This window comes from Oculina patagonica, chromosome 4 (genome assembly GCF_052425735.1).
Source record: "Oculina patagonica isolate OP01 chromosome 4, crgOcupat, whole genome shotgun sequence".
Taxonomy (NCBI): Eukaryota; Metazoa; Cnidaria; class Anthozoa; order Scleractinia; family Oculinidae; genus Oculina; species Oculina patagonica.
In genome coordinates, this window is record NC_135761.1 from 45,636,126 (window position 1) to 45,651,330 (window position 15,205).

At 37.5% G+C, this 15,205-nt stretch overlaps 1 protein-coding gene and 2 non-coding genes across 3 annotated transcripts; 1 reads left to right on the forward strand and 2 right to left on the reverse strand.

The window, feature by feature from the left end:
- Positions 1 to 4,178: 4,178 nt before the first annotated feature.
- Trnat-agu (transfer RNA threonine (anticodon AGU)) lies at positions 4,179 to 4,252 on the reverse strand. Its single transcript has one exon. It is a non-coding gene; the product is annotated as a tRNA-Thr (tRNA).
- Positions 4,253 to 5,746: 1,494 nt separating this feature from the next.
- Positions 5,747 to 5,820, forward strand: Trnat-agu (transfer RNA threonine (anticodon AGU)). Its single transcript has one exon. It is a non-coding gene; the product is annotated as a tRNA-Thr (tRNA).
- A 3,713-nt stretch (positions 5,821 to 9,533) lies between these two features.
- LOC144652590 (uncharacterized) lies at positions 9,534 to 15,205 on the reverse strand. Its single transcript, XM_078512652.1, has 3 exons — positions 14,126 to 15,205; positions 11,784 to 12,024; positions 9,534 to 9,670 (listed from the first exon to the last, which is right to left on the reverse strand). Exons 1-2 carry the CDS (start codon positions 15,063 to 15,065, stop codon positions 11,786 to 11,788), a joined length of 1,179 nt encoding a protein of 392 aa, XP_078368778.1. The 5' UTR covers positions 15,066 to 15,205; the 3' UTR covers positions 9,534 to 9,670; positions 11,784 to 11,785.

The following is a 15,205-nucleotide window of genomic DNA, read 5'->3' on the forward strand; positions in this document are numbered from 1 at the left end:
TCACCGAACAGAGTTCATAATTGATAGTAATAAAAACGCTCTGCGTAAAATTATATCCAACCTGCCCCCCCCCCCCCAGAGACACTTAAAAAGTGGATTGTGGTAAATGTAGTCTAGATTTTCAAAGTACTTCTTTGGAGAGGAATAATGGTCTATTCGTCAACGGTCGATCGCTCCCACCGTTGTAAGGAAAGTCATAGGCTCGACTACTGTTAGGAGAAATCAACGTTTTTTTCCCGAGTAGCTGTCACTGACTGAGACACATCCTTCTTAAATTTCGAATGTTAAAATAATCAAAACAAACCCAGAAATATCAAAAACGCACATTGGTTACACTTACTGTATCGTTATTTCCTTGAATTACTCAGGTCCAAGGTTTTGTAATTTGTTGATGAAGAGCTCTCTTTCCCCTCTTAGCAAACCTAGCTCAAAACTACCAGTAAAAATAATTACCAACGCATGTAAAGATCTGCAATTAGCTTGATTATGATATTGTTCTTTCTATGAAAAACTGCTTCGCCCCTTTTTCGAAGTCTAGACAATTTATCTTTAAAATCAATTACATTCACAACTGTATGCAAAATACTTTCTTCCCTAGTTTTTCCCTGGACGTCACTGTTGTATAAATAAAATGACGTACGCTAACGAGAAAGCTTTATCTAATAGTAGACTTGTGGTTACATTCTGAGTAGTAAACTGCAAGAAGCCTCGTCGGGATTTAAGCAGCCGGAGGATAAAGCGAAGTGTCAGAAGAAAATCAAAGATACAATATATGATCTAAGGAAAAGAAGGAGCAACAATCGTGCCGTATATTCTATTAATAAATTTATTAATTTATCTAAGAATATCGAGGCTGAAATTCTTGACATTTTAAGAATACTTTACGAATAAACCCGAGGCTGAGATTTTGAAAAGAATATAAGTTTGTGTGTTGAAAATTTGTAAATACAATAGAATTATGTTTTTAACCAAACCGTCTAAAATTCTTCCTTTCTCTAAACGGCAAAACTAACCAATTAAACAATAGAAACATGCACTGGCCAAATGTTCGATGCTAATAACAGTTCGATGAACGGTACATGTAATACATATGTATGGCATACAGCACAAAAGGAAATGTCATAAGATACAATATAAGAATATTCACAAGAATTTTTAGCCTAACATCGGCAGAAAAATAAGAATATTCAGCCTGGGCAGGAAAAACAATATTCTTTTAGAAAAAAAAGAGTGTATTACTATTACATATGAGGTCAGCGGCGCCGAATATGGCGGCCACGAGTTTCAAAGCTCTGATTTTAGTGTTTTATTTCTTAGCTATTTGTTTTATAATTCCTTCTACTTGCGATCCAATCGATTGCCATTATCATGGGCCTTGCCAAGAAGCTCTCAGGGTTTTTCCTGGCGCATATTTTAGTCATTATGGTCGAATTTCTGTCACTGGACGAGCTTCAATTGCTTCCGTGGTGAAGCGCTTTGGATTTCATCGATCAAGTTTACGATCACATGGTTTCAAATGCTATCTTTCCCGTGCTTCAATCTTCTTACAGGCAATTCCATAGCACTGAAACTGCACTTATCAAGGTGATGAACGATATTTTGTTAAAGATGAATTCTCAACACGTCACATTGTTAATTTTGTTGGATCTGAGTGCTGCCTTTGACACCGTTGATCATCAACTACTTTTAGAGAGGCTATCTGACGAGGTTGGCATACGTGGGACTGCTCTGAATTGGTTTAGATCGTACTTGTCTGATAGAAGTCAGCGCGTCTCTGTACATGGGGTCCTTTCTCGTCCTTTTGACTTGAACTGCGGAGTACCTCAAGGCTCGTGCTTAGGGCCTCTGTTATTCATAATATATGTGTCCAAGCTGTTTAAGATCGTAGAACATTATCTTCCTGATGCTCATTGTTTCGCGGATGATACGCAGCTGTACCTGAGTTTTAAACCACTTGGTAACACCGCTCAAGCTGATGCTATACAAGCTATGGAAAAGTGCATTGACGCGGTGAGGAAATGGATGATTCACGATCGGTTGATGATCAATGATGACAAAACCGAGTTTTTGTTGATCGGCACACGACAACAGCTTGATAAACTAGATTCGTGTTCCATTACTGTGGGCGATAATCGCATCAGTCCAAGCCCATGTGTCAAAAACCTTGGATCGTGGTTTGACTGATCATATAAACAAGGCTTGTAATGCGGCATTTTATCATTTGCATAATTTGAGACGTATTAAGAAATACCTATCGAGGGATTCTTTAATTACTTTGGTTCATGCTTTTATAACCAGCCGTCTTGACTATTGTAATGGTTTATTGTTTGGCTTACCAAAGGCGCAGATTGCTAAATTACAACGTGTACAAAATGCAGCAGCAAGACTTATTCTTGGCATCGGAAAGTTTTCTCACATTACACCGGCGCTTTACGAGCTGCACTGGCTGCCGGTTTCTTTGCGTATTGATTATAAGATTTTACTTTTGACTTTTAAATGTATTTATGGCCTGGCGCCAACTTATCTTAGCGATATAATTAGGATAAAATCGAATTCATTATACAATCTTAGGTCTACTGGCATGCCCTTATTGGACCATCCCAAGGGAAAGATGCTGTCAACATTGGGAGCTAGATCATTTTCAGTGGCAGCTCCGAAACTTTGGAATGTTCTACCTGTGGAGCTTCGTCAAGCGACATCACTTGACTGTTTCAAATCTCAACTTAAAACTTATCTTTTTAAGAAGTATTTTTATAATCTATAACTTTATTTTTATTTTCATAAGATGTAAAGCGCTATTGATCAGAACATGAAAATATGCGCTATATAAATTAGCAAATTATTATTATTATTATTACTTACACTTGACTCTGAAGATGACTTCCGCTCAGGTTGTCGAAACGTCAGTCACCAACAACAGTTCTTCTCAGAACTACTCTCACCCGGACGATCACGCTATATGAATTATTTCATTCAGTTGTATTTTTTCTTTAATGGAAAGAAAAAAGGAACTTAACTTGTCGGCATGTCTGGAAAAGCTAGCTGAAAGGCTCTCGAACAAGAAACTAAACGCAAGTATCGAGCGACGGAAAATTACTTTTTATAGCGTGAAATTACATGATAAAAAGAAAGAGAAGCTTAAAAACGTTGTATTAGTGAACGGAAGTTTTATTCCATTAACGGGCCAGACTGATAAAAACGGATTTATTTGTAATCAGATAACATTCAAGTAAATTTGAGAAGAAGTCTAACTAAACACTGTGCTAAAAAAGTAAACTATTTTAGCAGCTTAGGACCTATTTGCATGTTTTAAATTGGGTTTGAGCCTCGTAGATTTCAATCATTTCCCAAGAATATATATTTAAGTTCCTGTTAAAAATAACAAGAATAACGATACTTTTCTGACCAAAAGGGAACGACAAGAAGCGGAAAGAAATTGATAAGACCTTTGCGGTTCCGACAATTTTGTAATTTTCACGCGCTTTGCCGACAAAAGAAAATAGGTAAATCTTTTATCAGTTGATTTAAGAGGGATAGCAGCTGCACTAACATGAAAAAGGGGTTCTGTTATTATTTTTAATGGTGGGAACGTGTTTCATAGAAGATATGAACGATGAAGACTACAGTTGATTTGAACGTTGTCTTCGAATGCCCATTGATAAGATTGGTCTGACAGGTAGAAACCTAATGGATCAGCATCTGAAGATTAAGGTGAGATAATTAAATAAAATACACATTCAATTCTTCGTAGATGTCACCATCGCCGTCTTCAAAGCGGTTGCTAAGTAAACATCCAACGCACAGTTTGCTCTTTGCGAGAAAGCCGCAGTGCATCGTGGTAGTAGTATTCAACATCTCTTCGTCTTTAAATCTGCCCTTAAAACATTCTTGTTACGGAAATGTCATTTTTGATTAATTTTATGAGAAGCCGTACCTAGCTTTCATGTTACCTTTAGTTATTTCATTTATTACTGTTATAGAAAACATTTTTTAGGTTTCAACTAATTTATTTTTATTTAGCATTGTAAGCACATTGAGTTTTTTAAATGCGCCCAAAAAACTTTATTATTATTATTATTATTATGAAGAGGGATCCATTCATACTCTTTCCATACACTACATTAGGATTGCGCTAAAAATATATGGGTTTTCTTTAAATTTGCCAAAAATGAATTTTCAGGCACCGATGGGATTTGAACCCATGATCTCCTGTTTACTAGACAGGCGCTCTAACCAACTGAGCTACGGCGCCAACTGATTTTAGACTGGGCTTGCCAAGTCTTATCTTGCTCGAAGATGGCCTCTCCAAGATACTTCTTATTCTAGTTGGTTTCTTCAAAGCTCGCGACATGCAGTTACTATCCCATGAAACAACTTAGCATCGTGTCAGTAAAGAATGTGTTAAACTCTGAGGGCAAATTTTTATCGTACGAAGAGTTTAGCGACAAATTTAATATCACCACAAATTATATGCACTACTTTCAGCTAATTTCAGCCATTCCATCGGAGTTGAAAAGAAGAGCAGCTCAAACTTCTATTCCTGCAGCTGATCTTTCCTCGACCTCCGCATCCATTCTTTCAAACAAAACTTTAATTAATCTGGCTGAAGCACGTTGCAAAAACTATTACCAATTGTTCAACAACCATGATCCTATTGTCCCGAGTGGTGTAAAAAAGTGGCAGAGTAAATTCCCTGAAAAACTTGGTGAATGGACTAGAAGTTTTCAAGATATTTATCGCTTCACTAAGGACAATAAACTTCGTCAATTTTGTTTTCGTTTTCTGCATAGAACAATTGTAACGAAGAAAGAACTCAAACTATACCACCTAGCCGAAGACGATAAATGTATATATTGTTTTAATGCAGATTCAATAGAACATACGTTCATTGACTGCAAGGAGTCTGTAAAACTTTATTCACAAATTATATCATGGTTCAATCATCGTCAAGGTACTGAGGTAACACTCTCAAAAGAACAAATTGCTTTTCACGACACATGTCACGCGACTAATGTGCTCTCGGAACCCACAAAACGCAAGCTAGATTTGCTCATCATCTTGGTCAAACACTATATCTATTCTTCAAAATATCTTCAGAAAGAAATGTCTCTAGATGAACTTGCCAATAAACTAATTGTACAATGGAAACTAGAAAAATGTACTCAAACGTAAAGCTGTTTATCTAAATAATAATAATAATACAAGGTCACTGTAGCGAATTACTTTAAAAAAATTGCTCTCAATAACGAAGTATATATAATTTTTTTTTTAAAATTGTAATACTTTAAGCTAATGCATGGACTCCTTTTTGTACTTTTGTTGTTGTTTTTTTTCTTTAATCATGTAAAAGAAAAGCAACATTGTATAATCTCCAATAGTGTATGTAATTGTAAGTAATGTACGTGTTTTTAAGTGTATCAATAAAGTGTGTTTCTCGGCTAAAGTGCAAAAGTAAAATATATTTTTTTAACCGTTAGATTCGAGGAAAGAAAAATGTTGGGTAATAAATTACTTATAATAGAAAATCTAATTTTGCAGAAAATTAGCGACGTTATGTGGCCAGTGCTGGACGTCATCTCAAAGTAAGAGACCACGGCTAGTATGACTTTAGGGCGATGTTCCAAAGCACTGAGGTCAATATACTTCCCACTTGGGGGTAAGCACTGCAAATAGCTGGGAAAAAGATGCCGATTTGAGAACGGAATTAAACGTTTGTTATATTATTAACTATTTCTTGACAGCAGTTGGCGCCGTAGCTCAGTTGGTTAGAGCGCCTGTCTAGTAAACAGGAGGTCATGGGTTCAAATCCCATCGGTGCCTGGAAAAATTTTTTTTTGCGCCCGAAATTAAAAGAGAGGAAAGTCAAAACAGTAAGAAATAGAGACAATCGTTATTCTTTTGAGTACCTTTGCTGTTTTAAAAGCTTACGAAACTTATTTATACCTATATGGGAGATATAGAGGTAATTTTTTGGCTAACATTAAGTTTTGAAGAGTATTAATTTTGAATAAAACTTAATGAAATAGACTTAACTCAGCCGTGATCGACACAGTCCGTTTTACCCATTGACAACTGGATGCCATTCATCCTTTTAACTACTTTAAAAGCCTGGTTTTCACTAGCGACGCAAGCACAAGTGCAAGGACTGACAGCTCTTATTTCACCGTTTAAACGGCTCCGACGCAAGCAAAAGCACAAGCGCATTGCATCTTGATTCTTGTGCTTGCCGCTTGCACAAGCTGATGGTCAAAATTTGTCCTTTTCTCGTGCTTGCACTTGTTCTTGCGTCGCTAGTGAAAACCAGGCTTAAAAGTAGAGGTACGGAGTGTTGAATAGTTAGCTTCCTGGTTGCATTTGATTATAACCACTAGAGGTATCCATTTTTGGGAGAGGCCCATTGAACCAAAGCGAACTTTGCACAAAGTTGTCCGCATCGGCGCTTACACAAAAGGTAATAACCACACGAAGGCTGGCGGGAAGTGTTCCCTAAACTGAAGTAATTTGTATAATTATTTAGATACGTTTATTGCTAGAAGCCTTTTATTTGTAAGATCTATGCTAAACTAATTTTGTCTCTGTGACACCAAAAGGTTGGCAAGATGATGATATTTTTGTGTGGTTTGTTCTTCGTCATATTCTCCTGTCTCGTCAGTACTGGGGCGTAACCGTAAAGCATTATTCAAGATGTCAATTTCAAGAAAATCAGAGGTAAAGGTAAAGAAATGTAGCAACTTACTCCAGAAGCAAATCTCAGTTTTCGCCTTTAAAAAGGGTGTTCAATTGGCTGTTAGCACAAGATTCTTTGTTTTTGGGAGGCTTGTCGACCTAACTTGGACATCCAACGTGAATAACGGACTTTTAATGAATGGTTTGAAAAGTAACACAGTTTAAAGTGCTTGGATTCTAAGTTTGTTTCCTTTGACACTTTAACCCAATATGACTCGATTATAGGCCTCCAGATACAGTAAACACCCGCGTGTAAGAACCTACAATTTTCTAAGTTTGGCAAAATTGGTTCTTGTATTTGAGGGTAGTTATTGGTAATTTAGGCTAAGTAGGTTCTTAATTTCTAAGGAGGAGCCATAGTTTTTGATTGTACGAGAAGAAAAAAAATGGGTTTGGTCCTTCATTATGCAGCATTTATTCATAACTGTATTGCTTCAAGCCTCATGCAAGGTCCAAAGAAGACAATTACAGTCTATGTATATCTGTCTTCTCTTTATTTGTAAATATAGTTTGGGATGTTCTGTTAAAAATGTTCATAAAAATTTTCTATAACCCACATATAAGAACCTGCTGAAATTTGCTTGGCTAAACAGGTTCTTATATTTTGGGGTATTAAAATGGCGAATTTCTGCCAGCAGGTTCTTAAACCACTAGGTTCTTACACGCGGGTGTTTACTGTATTCCACCAAAATGGTCCGTTGGATGCCAAACTGGCCATTATCTTTCCTCTTACTGTATTCTTGAACAACACACCTTACTCCACCCAAGTGCATCAATGGGTACCACTCGGTAACCCTACTACGAGAAAACTTTCGAATAAAATAGTTTATTTCTCATATTTCATATACACGCACAGTGCACTGCAAAATTATTACACTGCAATCCTGCATGTAGTCACATCTGTCATTAAAATATTCCTTACGTTACATTTATATCTGTCATATATTTATCTTTAAAAGTATAGCTAGTTACTAACTACTTATCTACAAAGTCTTCTGGTATCTGAATCGCTCTCGGGGAGGAAACACCCTTTTACGGTTAGAATCGCCTCTCCAAGCATGACTGTGGTATTACAAAAAGTATCCTTATCAAGTAGAACTAACGTAATAATCTTTACGTGCATTCGCCCAGTTATCTGATTGGCTATTTAGTCTCAGACTCTCTTTTCGGTTTTTTAAGAGGGGCGTAGCAAAAACGGTAATTTTAACTTCTCCCGAAGACAAGTGAATGACGAAACAAAGTTTTGACAAAATGAAAACAGAAGCTTTTGACAATGAACTTATTCAACTACTTAGTAATTCACGACATCAAGTCAACAAAACATCAGCCGTAATTTAGGAAGCGTTTCTTTTAACCAATCCATTTTCGGATCCAGTTGTCAGATTTGTTTGAATCTTCACGCTAGCTGGAACGAAAATCTAAAAAAGATCGAGCTACAACGACAAGGGGCCGAGCTGACTGACCATGTGCTATATAATCCGGACCAAGTTCGCTCAAATGGAACGAAAATCTGAAACCAGCATTTGTTAACACTCTGAACGAGCCTCCATCGGAGGTGAAATCTAAGATTGATTTGTGGGAAATCTAATCTTCGATCGCGAAATCCGGATTAAGATTGGCTGAAAGAAACGCTGCCTTGGTAAATTTCTATCGCAGTACACTCTCATTAACTCGCACTCCTAAGGAAAATAAATAAAAAAGTTTGGTTTAACGAATGTGAAACCAACTTGTACAGTCTCTGCACATATGATCTTCATTTCAGGCATGGCTTTGTTTAGATCAGTATACAAGTAAACTTTACTAAAAACAAAACGCTTCTCTTTTTACAGACATTTGAATGTGCATTACATGTAGTTTGACATTTGTCTGTTCTCCTTCCAAGAGGTTTTCTCAAAGCGGTTATGAGTTCAAGATAATTCATTAGTGAGCTACTAACTGTTGACAGAGCCCCCAGCCGGTAAACAAATACATGTACAGTCAACTTACTAAGACGGAAACCTGGTGTTGGTCCCGTCCCTGCCGTTTTTCTGCAATTTTACTGTTACTAAACTCTCTATAAGACGCACACCTCTTTAGACAGACAGTTAGAGCTGGTCCTGACGGTGTGAGTGAGTGAGTGACACTTTATTCAAAGTCGGAATTCCATCAATTTACAATTGGTTTTCATGAAAGCCGAGTAAAGTTTAAAAATTCAAATAGAGTACGTTGTCCGTTTTAGAGAGAGTTGTTTGTACATGTAAGTGCCACCATAGAGTTGAAGGCACTGTTCGAGGTATCAAGAGTCTGCTGTATTAAACCAGGATATCATACATATAATAACTGTCTCAATATATTACTGTAATACTAATTATCTTCAAGATAGATTTCAACTTGATCTATGTCATAAAAAGAAAACAGAAACACTACTGACAATGCGCATACATATGCACACTCAAAAGTTGAGATGCAAATCTTTGGTAGAGCGGTTTTCACTTGAGTGTCGAAAGTAGTTTGTGTTTGCTTTGGTTTTGCATTACTACACTCAGTGATTGGTTTAAAAATCTCGCGCCACTTTCTCGACCAATCAGGACTAAAACCAAAACCAATCGTGACTCGCTCGCGCACGTTTTCCCGCGCTTCGCGTCAGCTACTTGTATTTGCTTCGAGTTTTGATTGGTTCACTGGATTGCCTGTGTGTTTTGTGATTGGCCAGAGTAATAACTTTGGTTTTGGTTTTACGACACTCAATTGAAAACCGCTCTAAAAGGAGAGTACAAGTCATGCTCAGTCACTGTTTTTCACATACATTGACAAACTTGTTTTCTTGCACGAAACCTGGGATTGTAACGCCTAACCGTACATGCCGTACGTGTGCAGATAATGATGAATATACAAGAAGCTCATTTATCATTGACTTCCCTCATGTTCCATCACTTGCATAATCAGTATAAAGGTCATCTTGAAGCTGTGGAAGCCAGAAAAAAGGAAAAAAACTAGTTAGTAGTGCATGTAAGGGATGCAAAACAATGCTTGCTCAGTGTAATGAAAGGTAAAGTAAATAAAAGAAGCAACAATGCTTCCCATCTTTAAGAACAATCTTAGACTTTATTTTAGACAGTAGTTTTACTTTTGCTTGTTTTTTCACTTATGTAACTTGGTTTCCATTTTCTTCTTATTTTTTTAAATTATTATAATTCATTTGTATTTTTAAGTGCTCTTTTATCCGTTTTTAATCATTGTAAAAATTTCAAATTTTTATTATGTCGTCATATTTTACACAGGGCCCCTTTTGATACCAGCCAAGGGCTGATTGGGCCATCCTGCCTAAATAAAGTTGACTTGACCTGAGATTCTGCTCTATGTGCCCTCTCTTGCAAGATTGACATTCCCTATAAGATAGACTTCTGTGACTTGATTGACTTGATGCCAAAACAGTCCATAAATGTACTTGTGATTTTGTACATACCACACATGATTATTGTAATGTATACAATATTATTTTATTTTTAACCTTGAATAAATAAAACTATTGTTGTAATATCAAGCTTATCCCATGCCAATTAATGATTAACCTATTTAGCACATAGGATCACTTTCATATTTCTCCTGGGGCATCAGAATACAAATTCAAGCATACAGGCCATGAGAATTAAGAAGCTGGTCGCCAAAAGGAACGTACTGCTTAATTAATAACCAAATTCTCTCAACCTATACTTAAAAATGTACATTTATGCAGACAAGTGAAGAGACTTTTTATGTGTTGACAAAAAGGTTGGGGGGGGGGGGGGGGTTTACTCAGTATATCAGTCATTGGGGATGCATATGAGGCCAAATTGTAAAACCCACAAAGTCATGTAGTAGTAGTAGTAGTAGTAGAAGTCTTTATTAAGAAGCTAGTCACAACAAACGTGTGGCTTTACAATAAAAAAACAATCTAAGGCTAAACAATGTAAGGCTAAACTCCAAAGGCCCAGAATGTATAGTTTGTCACACCCAAAAGTGTTTTTTTTAGTCTGTCTGCGAATGTTTTGTATTTTTGTATGGGAAGCAAGCACAAGAGCAACTGCAGAGTGGCCAAAAATTAACCACCGCTACCCTTTTGCATTTGAACTCATTTAAAGCCCCCAGCACTTTATATTTTGTTTGTGCACTGTTGAAAAACTTTAGAGAAACCAAAGGGTCTCAGAACAGACGAGTCATTTTTTCTCATGTCAAGAGACCATTCCAGACAGTTTTTGTATCCATTTTTCGTTATTCATTATGCATTTGTCACAAACTTAAACATGATCTCCACTTGTTATTTGCATGTAGTCTATGTTTGTAAATGAAACTGATGCCATTGTTTGGCATAAAAATAAGAACCCTGGGCTACACCTTTTTGTCAACACCCACAATAGCCCTTGGCACAGTTTTTCATCCAAAAAATCCAACCCCCCTAAAAGGTATTCAGATTAGGTAGGTAGGTACATGTAGGTAGATAGGTAGGTAGGTAGGTAGGTAGGTAGGTACATGTAGGTAGATAGGTAGGTAGGTAGGTAGGTAGGTAGGTAGATAGGTAGGTAGGTAGGTAGGCAGGTAGGTAGGTAGGTAGGTAGGTAGGTAGGTAGTAGGTAGGAAGGTAGGTAGGTAGGTAGGTAGGTAGGTAGGTAGGTAGGTAGGTAGGTAGGTAGGTAGGTAGGTAGGTGGGTGGGTGGGTGGGTGGGTGGGTGGGTGGGTGGGTAGGTAGGTAGGTAGGTAGGTAGGTAGGTAGGTAGGTAATACTTCGTTTAAAACATGGTAAATTCCATTTAGGTATACATAATAAAAAAGGAACAAGGGATAAAACTAACTAAACTAGCTAAGAGAGGCTAACTACTAGTAAGAACAAACAAACAAAAACCTGCTTTACAAGGATGCCATGTATTTATAATTTAAATGCAAAATGAGCCGAACTTGTGATTTACAATGCCAAAAGAGGCCTTCACACTCCATGTCACTGTTATAACAGAACTCTCTAACAATCAAAGTGTGAAATGAACCCCCTTTCACAGATTTGTGGTCAACACAGAAATTGTAGTTTAACAGTACTTAATAAATACCTCTAAATCTCTGGATGTCGCCGTCTGGCATTCATAAAGAAGTTTGCAACTGTTCCCCTTTCAAGCCCAAGTTCTTCTGCAAGAGCATTCTGCATTTCTCTTGAAGGCTTTTTAGTTTCCTTGAAAATGGCAAATAGTGCTCTTTTCTGAGAATCTGTAAAGTATAACCTGGACTTCTTGGCTGCTGGGCCATGTACATGTAATTCTTCCTTTCTAGCTTTAGCATCAAGTTCCAAAGCAGCTGAAAGGGCAATATAAAGTACAATCAAAAGGTCACCTAAAACCCTGAACACCACGTACCTTATTACATGATATTTTCGCGACACGTTAATTTCACGAATTTTGCAATTTCAAAAAAAATGCGAGAATAAAGTGACCCAAACAATACGTGTCTCGAACATTAGACAAGAAAACTAAGTTACTCACATTATGGCAATAGTCGAGAGAGAATCAGTGGTATCAGTCGCAATTTTGAGCCCTGATGAGTGATAGTTATCTTGGCTGTGACTCTGACATTGACTATTCCATCACCTCAGAGCAAATTTGAGCTTGCAGTCTACTTGTTTATTACAGTCTCAAGTGAAAACAGGATTGTGTCATCTTAGCAAAAGTTTACAACATAAGATCTTGAAACTTAAAATAAATATTACTGTACCTACAGAAGGCCGAGTGTCAGATGGACTGGGAGCTATCAAAGTCACAAAGTTGATTGGCTAACATCAATATTGAACATGCTCCAGCATCAAGACTGGTCTAGCTGTTACCGTATTTTCTCAAATAAACGCCCCCGGCGTTTATTTCAAACTTGGCGTCATGAACCCGGCGTTTATTTGAAGCCGGCGTTTAATCGGGGCCCGGTGTTTATTAACGGACTGCAATTTTCAGCCAATTTTTCAGACTGATTTATTGTTACCGATCTTCGAGACCAAGGGGCAGTTTGTCAAGGCGGGACAATTTTTCTCTTCCTTCAGCCCCAAAAAAGTGTCCCTGGGTATCCAAAGGTGATTATTTCCCAAAGGCGCACTATTACGGATTGGACAGTTTATGTTGCAATCGAGATTTGTGACAAACAGAATATATTTACTTGCTAGCTTGACCTCAAATAAACGCCGGGACCTCGAACAAACGCCCCCGGCGTTTATTTAAAAACTAGCAAATTTGACCTGGCGTTTATACGAGGCCGGCGTTTAATCGGGGTCCGGCGTTTAATCGAGAAAATACGGTACTTTTACCATGAGAAAGTTACAAACAAAAACAATAACAAACACTGACTTGTTACAAACACTACACCAAATGAAAAAGCCAAAAAAACTTGATGAGAGAAAAAGTAAAGAGAACAAGAAAATTAAAAAATATATATATCTTCAGCTCAGGTAGCTATCAAAACACCAGCTGGTGACAGAATTGCGAAAGTTTTTGATTTATATACTAGAGGTCAGAAGTTAAAAACTTTCAAATAAAGTAACTTCAGCTCCTGTAAGAATAGTTTGTCAATCAATGAAAGAGGCTCGAGAGAATGAAAACATGGCTTGCAATGAGCAATCCGTCACAATTTTGATGCAAAATGAGTCTGCAGATTATTCTGAATTAAATCAACCGTTCTCAATAGAATCACTTACTGTATCTCAACCTAAGTAATAAAATAAGTTATCACATAGAAATTTACTGAAATTGTGGACTCCCGTACGAATAGCAAACTAAAGTCCGCGTACGGGTGCCATACGAATAGCCCCTGCACAGAATAAAATGACTAAAAGAATAAATTAATTTAAAAGTTCGAAAACTTTTTTAAAGGTCAGATACAACCATATTTTTATTTTTTTTTATAATTTAAGTTTTCTTGTTTAGCTACATGTATATAGCACTGTAATATCTTATTACCCAAGGTTAGTCGGTCTGTACCGGAGGATCTTGACCTTGGTCATGAGTACAGACCTCACAGCATTTAATCTGTACTCAAGACCTACAGATATGTCCAGGATTGAACGCTAATGAAATGACAGGCATCACAGTGTCTCAGTAAAAAAAGGTTCATCAAAACACACCAAAATTTGTCAAATATGAAGTAATATGGAAATGTCAAATAACACAGTCAAACACGAAGTACTCATTAAACAATACTTGCTTTCAATCCTGGACATAAGTGACCAGACAATATTGAATAATTCAGACAATGAGGTTGTACATTCAAACATGTACTGTACAAGGTCTGAAACAATACAAAACATGGCGTCCCTATATACTGTGCTAATTAAGAGAGGAACAAAGCACTGTTGTAGAAATTATTCACAAAGATTGTTTTTAAGAGAATACAAGTCATTCTCACCATGTTAGTATCTTACCTTCAGTTCTTAGTTGTGGGATTCTCTTCACCTCTGGTAAATCCAACCATTCCTTCATTTTACGAAATATTTCTCTTCCACCTCTCAACTCATTCCACGGTTTAGGCTTTCTTAAAACGTCACTAAGTGTCCCTTGAGATCTGTTCAAAACTTTGCGTGCAAATACAGCTTGTGGTATTGAGTATTTCTTGAGTTCATTCGTGAGAGCTTCGGCAATTTCTTTAGTATCAAGCTCTTCAAATCTACTCATGTTAAACATGTCGGCGGATTCGGTGTCTATAGAAACTTGTTCTTGTAGCGACTGTCTGGATAATTCTAACTCCGTTGAAGAACTGTCCGAGTTTTGACTTTCACTCCTGAAGTGCCGTCTATCACATGGGTCCTCGACTTCTGCATTGCTGCCAGAACTACTGTTATCTTGCATCTGTGAGGTACTAGCGATCAATTCATTGATTTGTTCCAAAGCGACTTGTTCCATAACAACAATGCCTCGAGCAGAGTCGAGGGAAATCCCTTCAGAAACTACAGTCGTTGTGATCATAGAAGATTCCGAATCCGTCATATTATCGTTTGTTCCGTTCTCGTTTGTTGTATCCCTAACGCTCTCGGAATCGGTAAAATCATTAATCTGCGTTGGCTTCGCGCGTTGTTCTCCGTTAACCGTCTCGTTCGCCATGTTTGAATGTTCGTCGTAAATGTAAGGTGAATTTAGAGGAGATTTTTTCTGCAGGCCTAGAATTTCCGGATGGAACGACTCAACGTTGACCGCAGCCTTGGAAGTCTGAACGATGTTTCTGTCGTCGTTGCAAGAAGAAGTGTTGACTTCTTCTGACGCGCCGAGCACTAATGGGTCCAGCTCCTCTACATCAGAGTCGGGGCTGTCGGGCAAGTTTGAAAGCGAAGATAAAGGATTTGTGGACGGGTTGTCATCGGAATTCATACCAGACAGTTACGTACTTAACAGTTCTTCCACTTGCCGGAATATTGAAGATGAATTGTGGTTTTTGTAACTAAAATGTCAAAGAAAACAGACACAAAATTTTCTGTAACGAAGCCGCCGCCATATGTCTACGGCTTGAC

Bases quoted from the DNA above. Each gene is read 5' to 3' on its own strand.
- LOC144652590 (XM_078512652.1), bottom strand. From the start codon at position 15,065: ATGAATTCCGATGACAACCCGTCCACAAATCCTTTATCTTCGCTTTCA. The intron at 12,025-14,125 runs GTAAGATACTAA...TTGCCCTTTCAG, and splicing joins CCCACAACTAAGAACTGAAG to CTGCTTTGGAACTTGATGCT.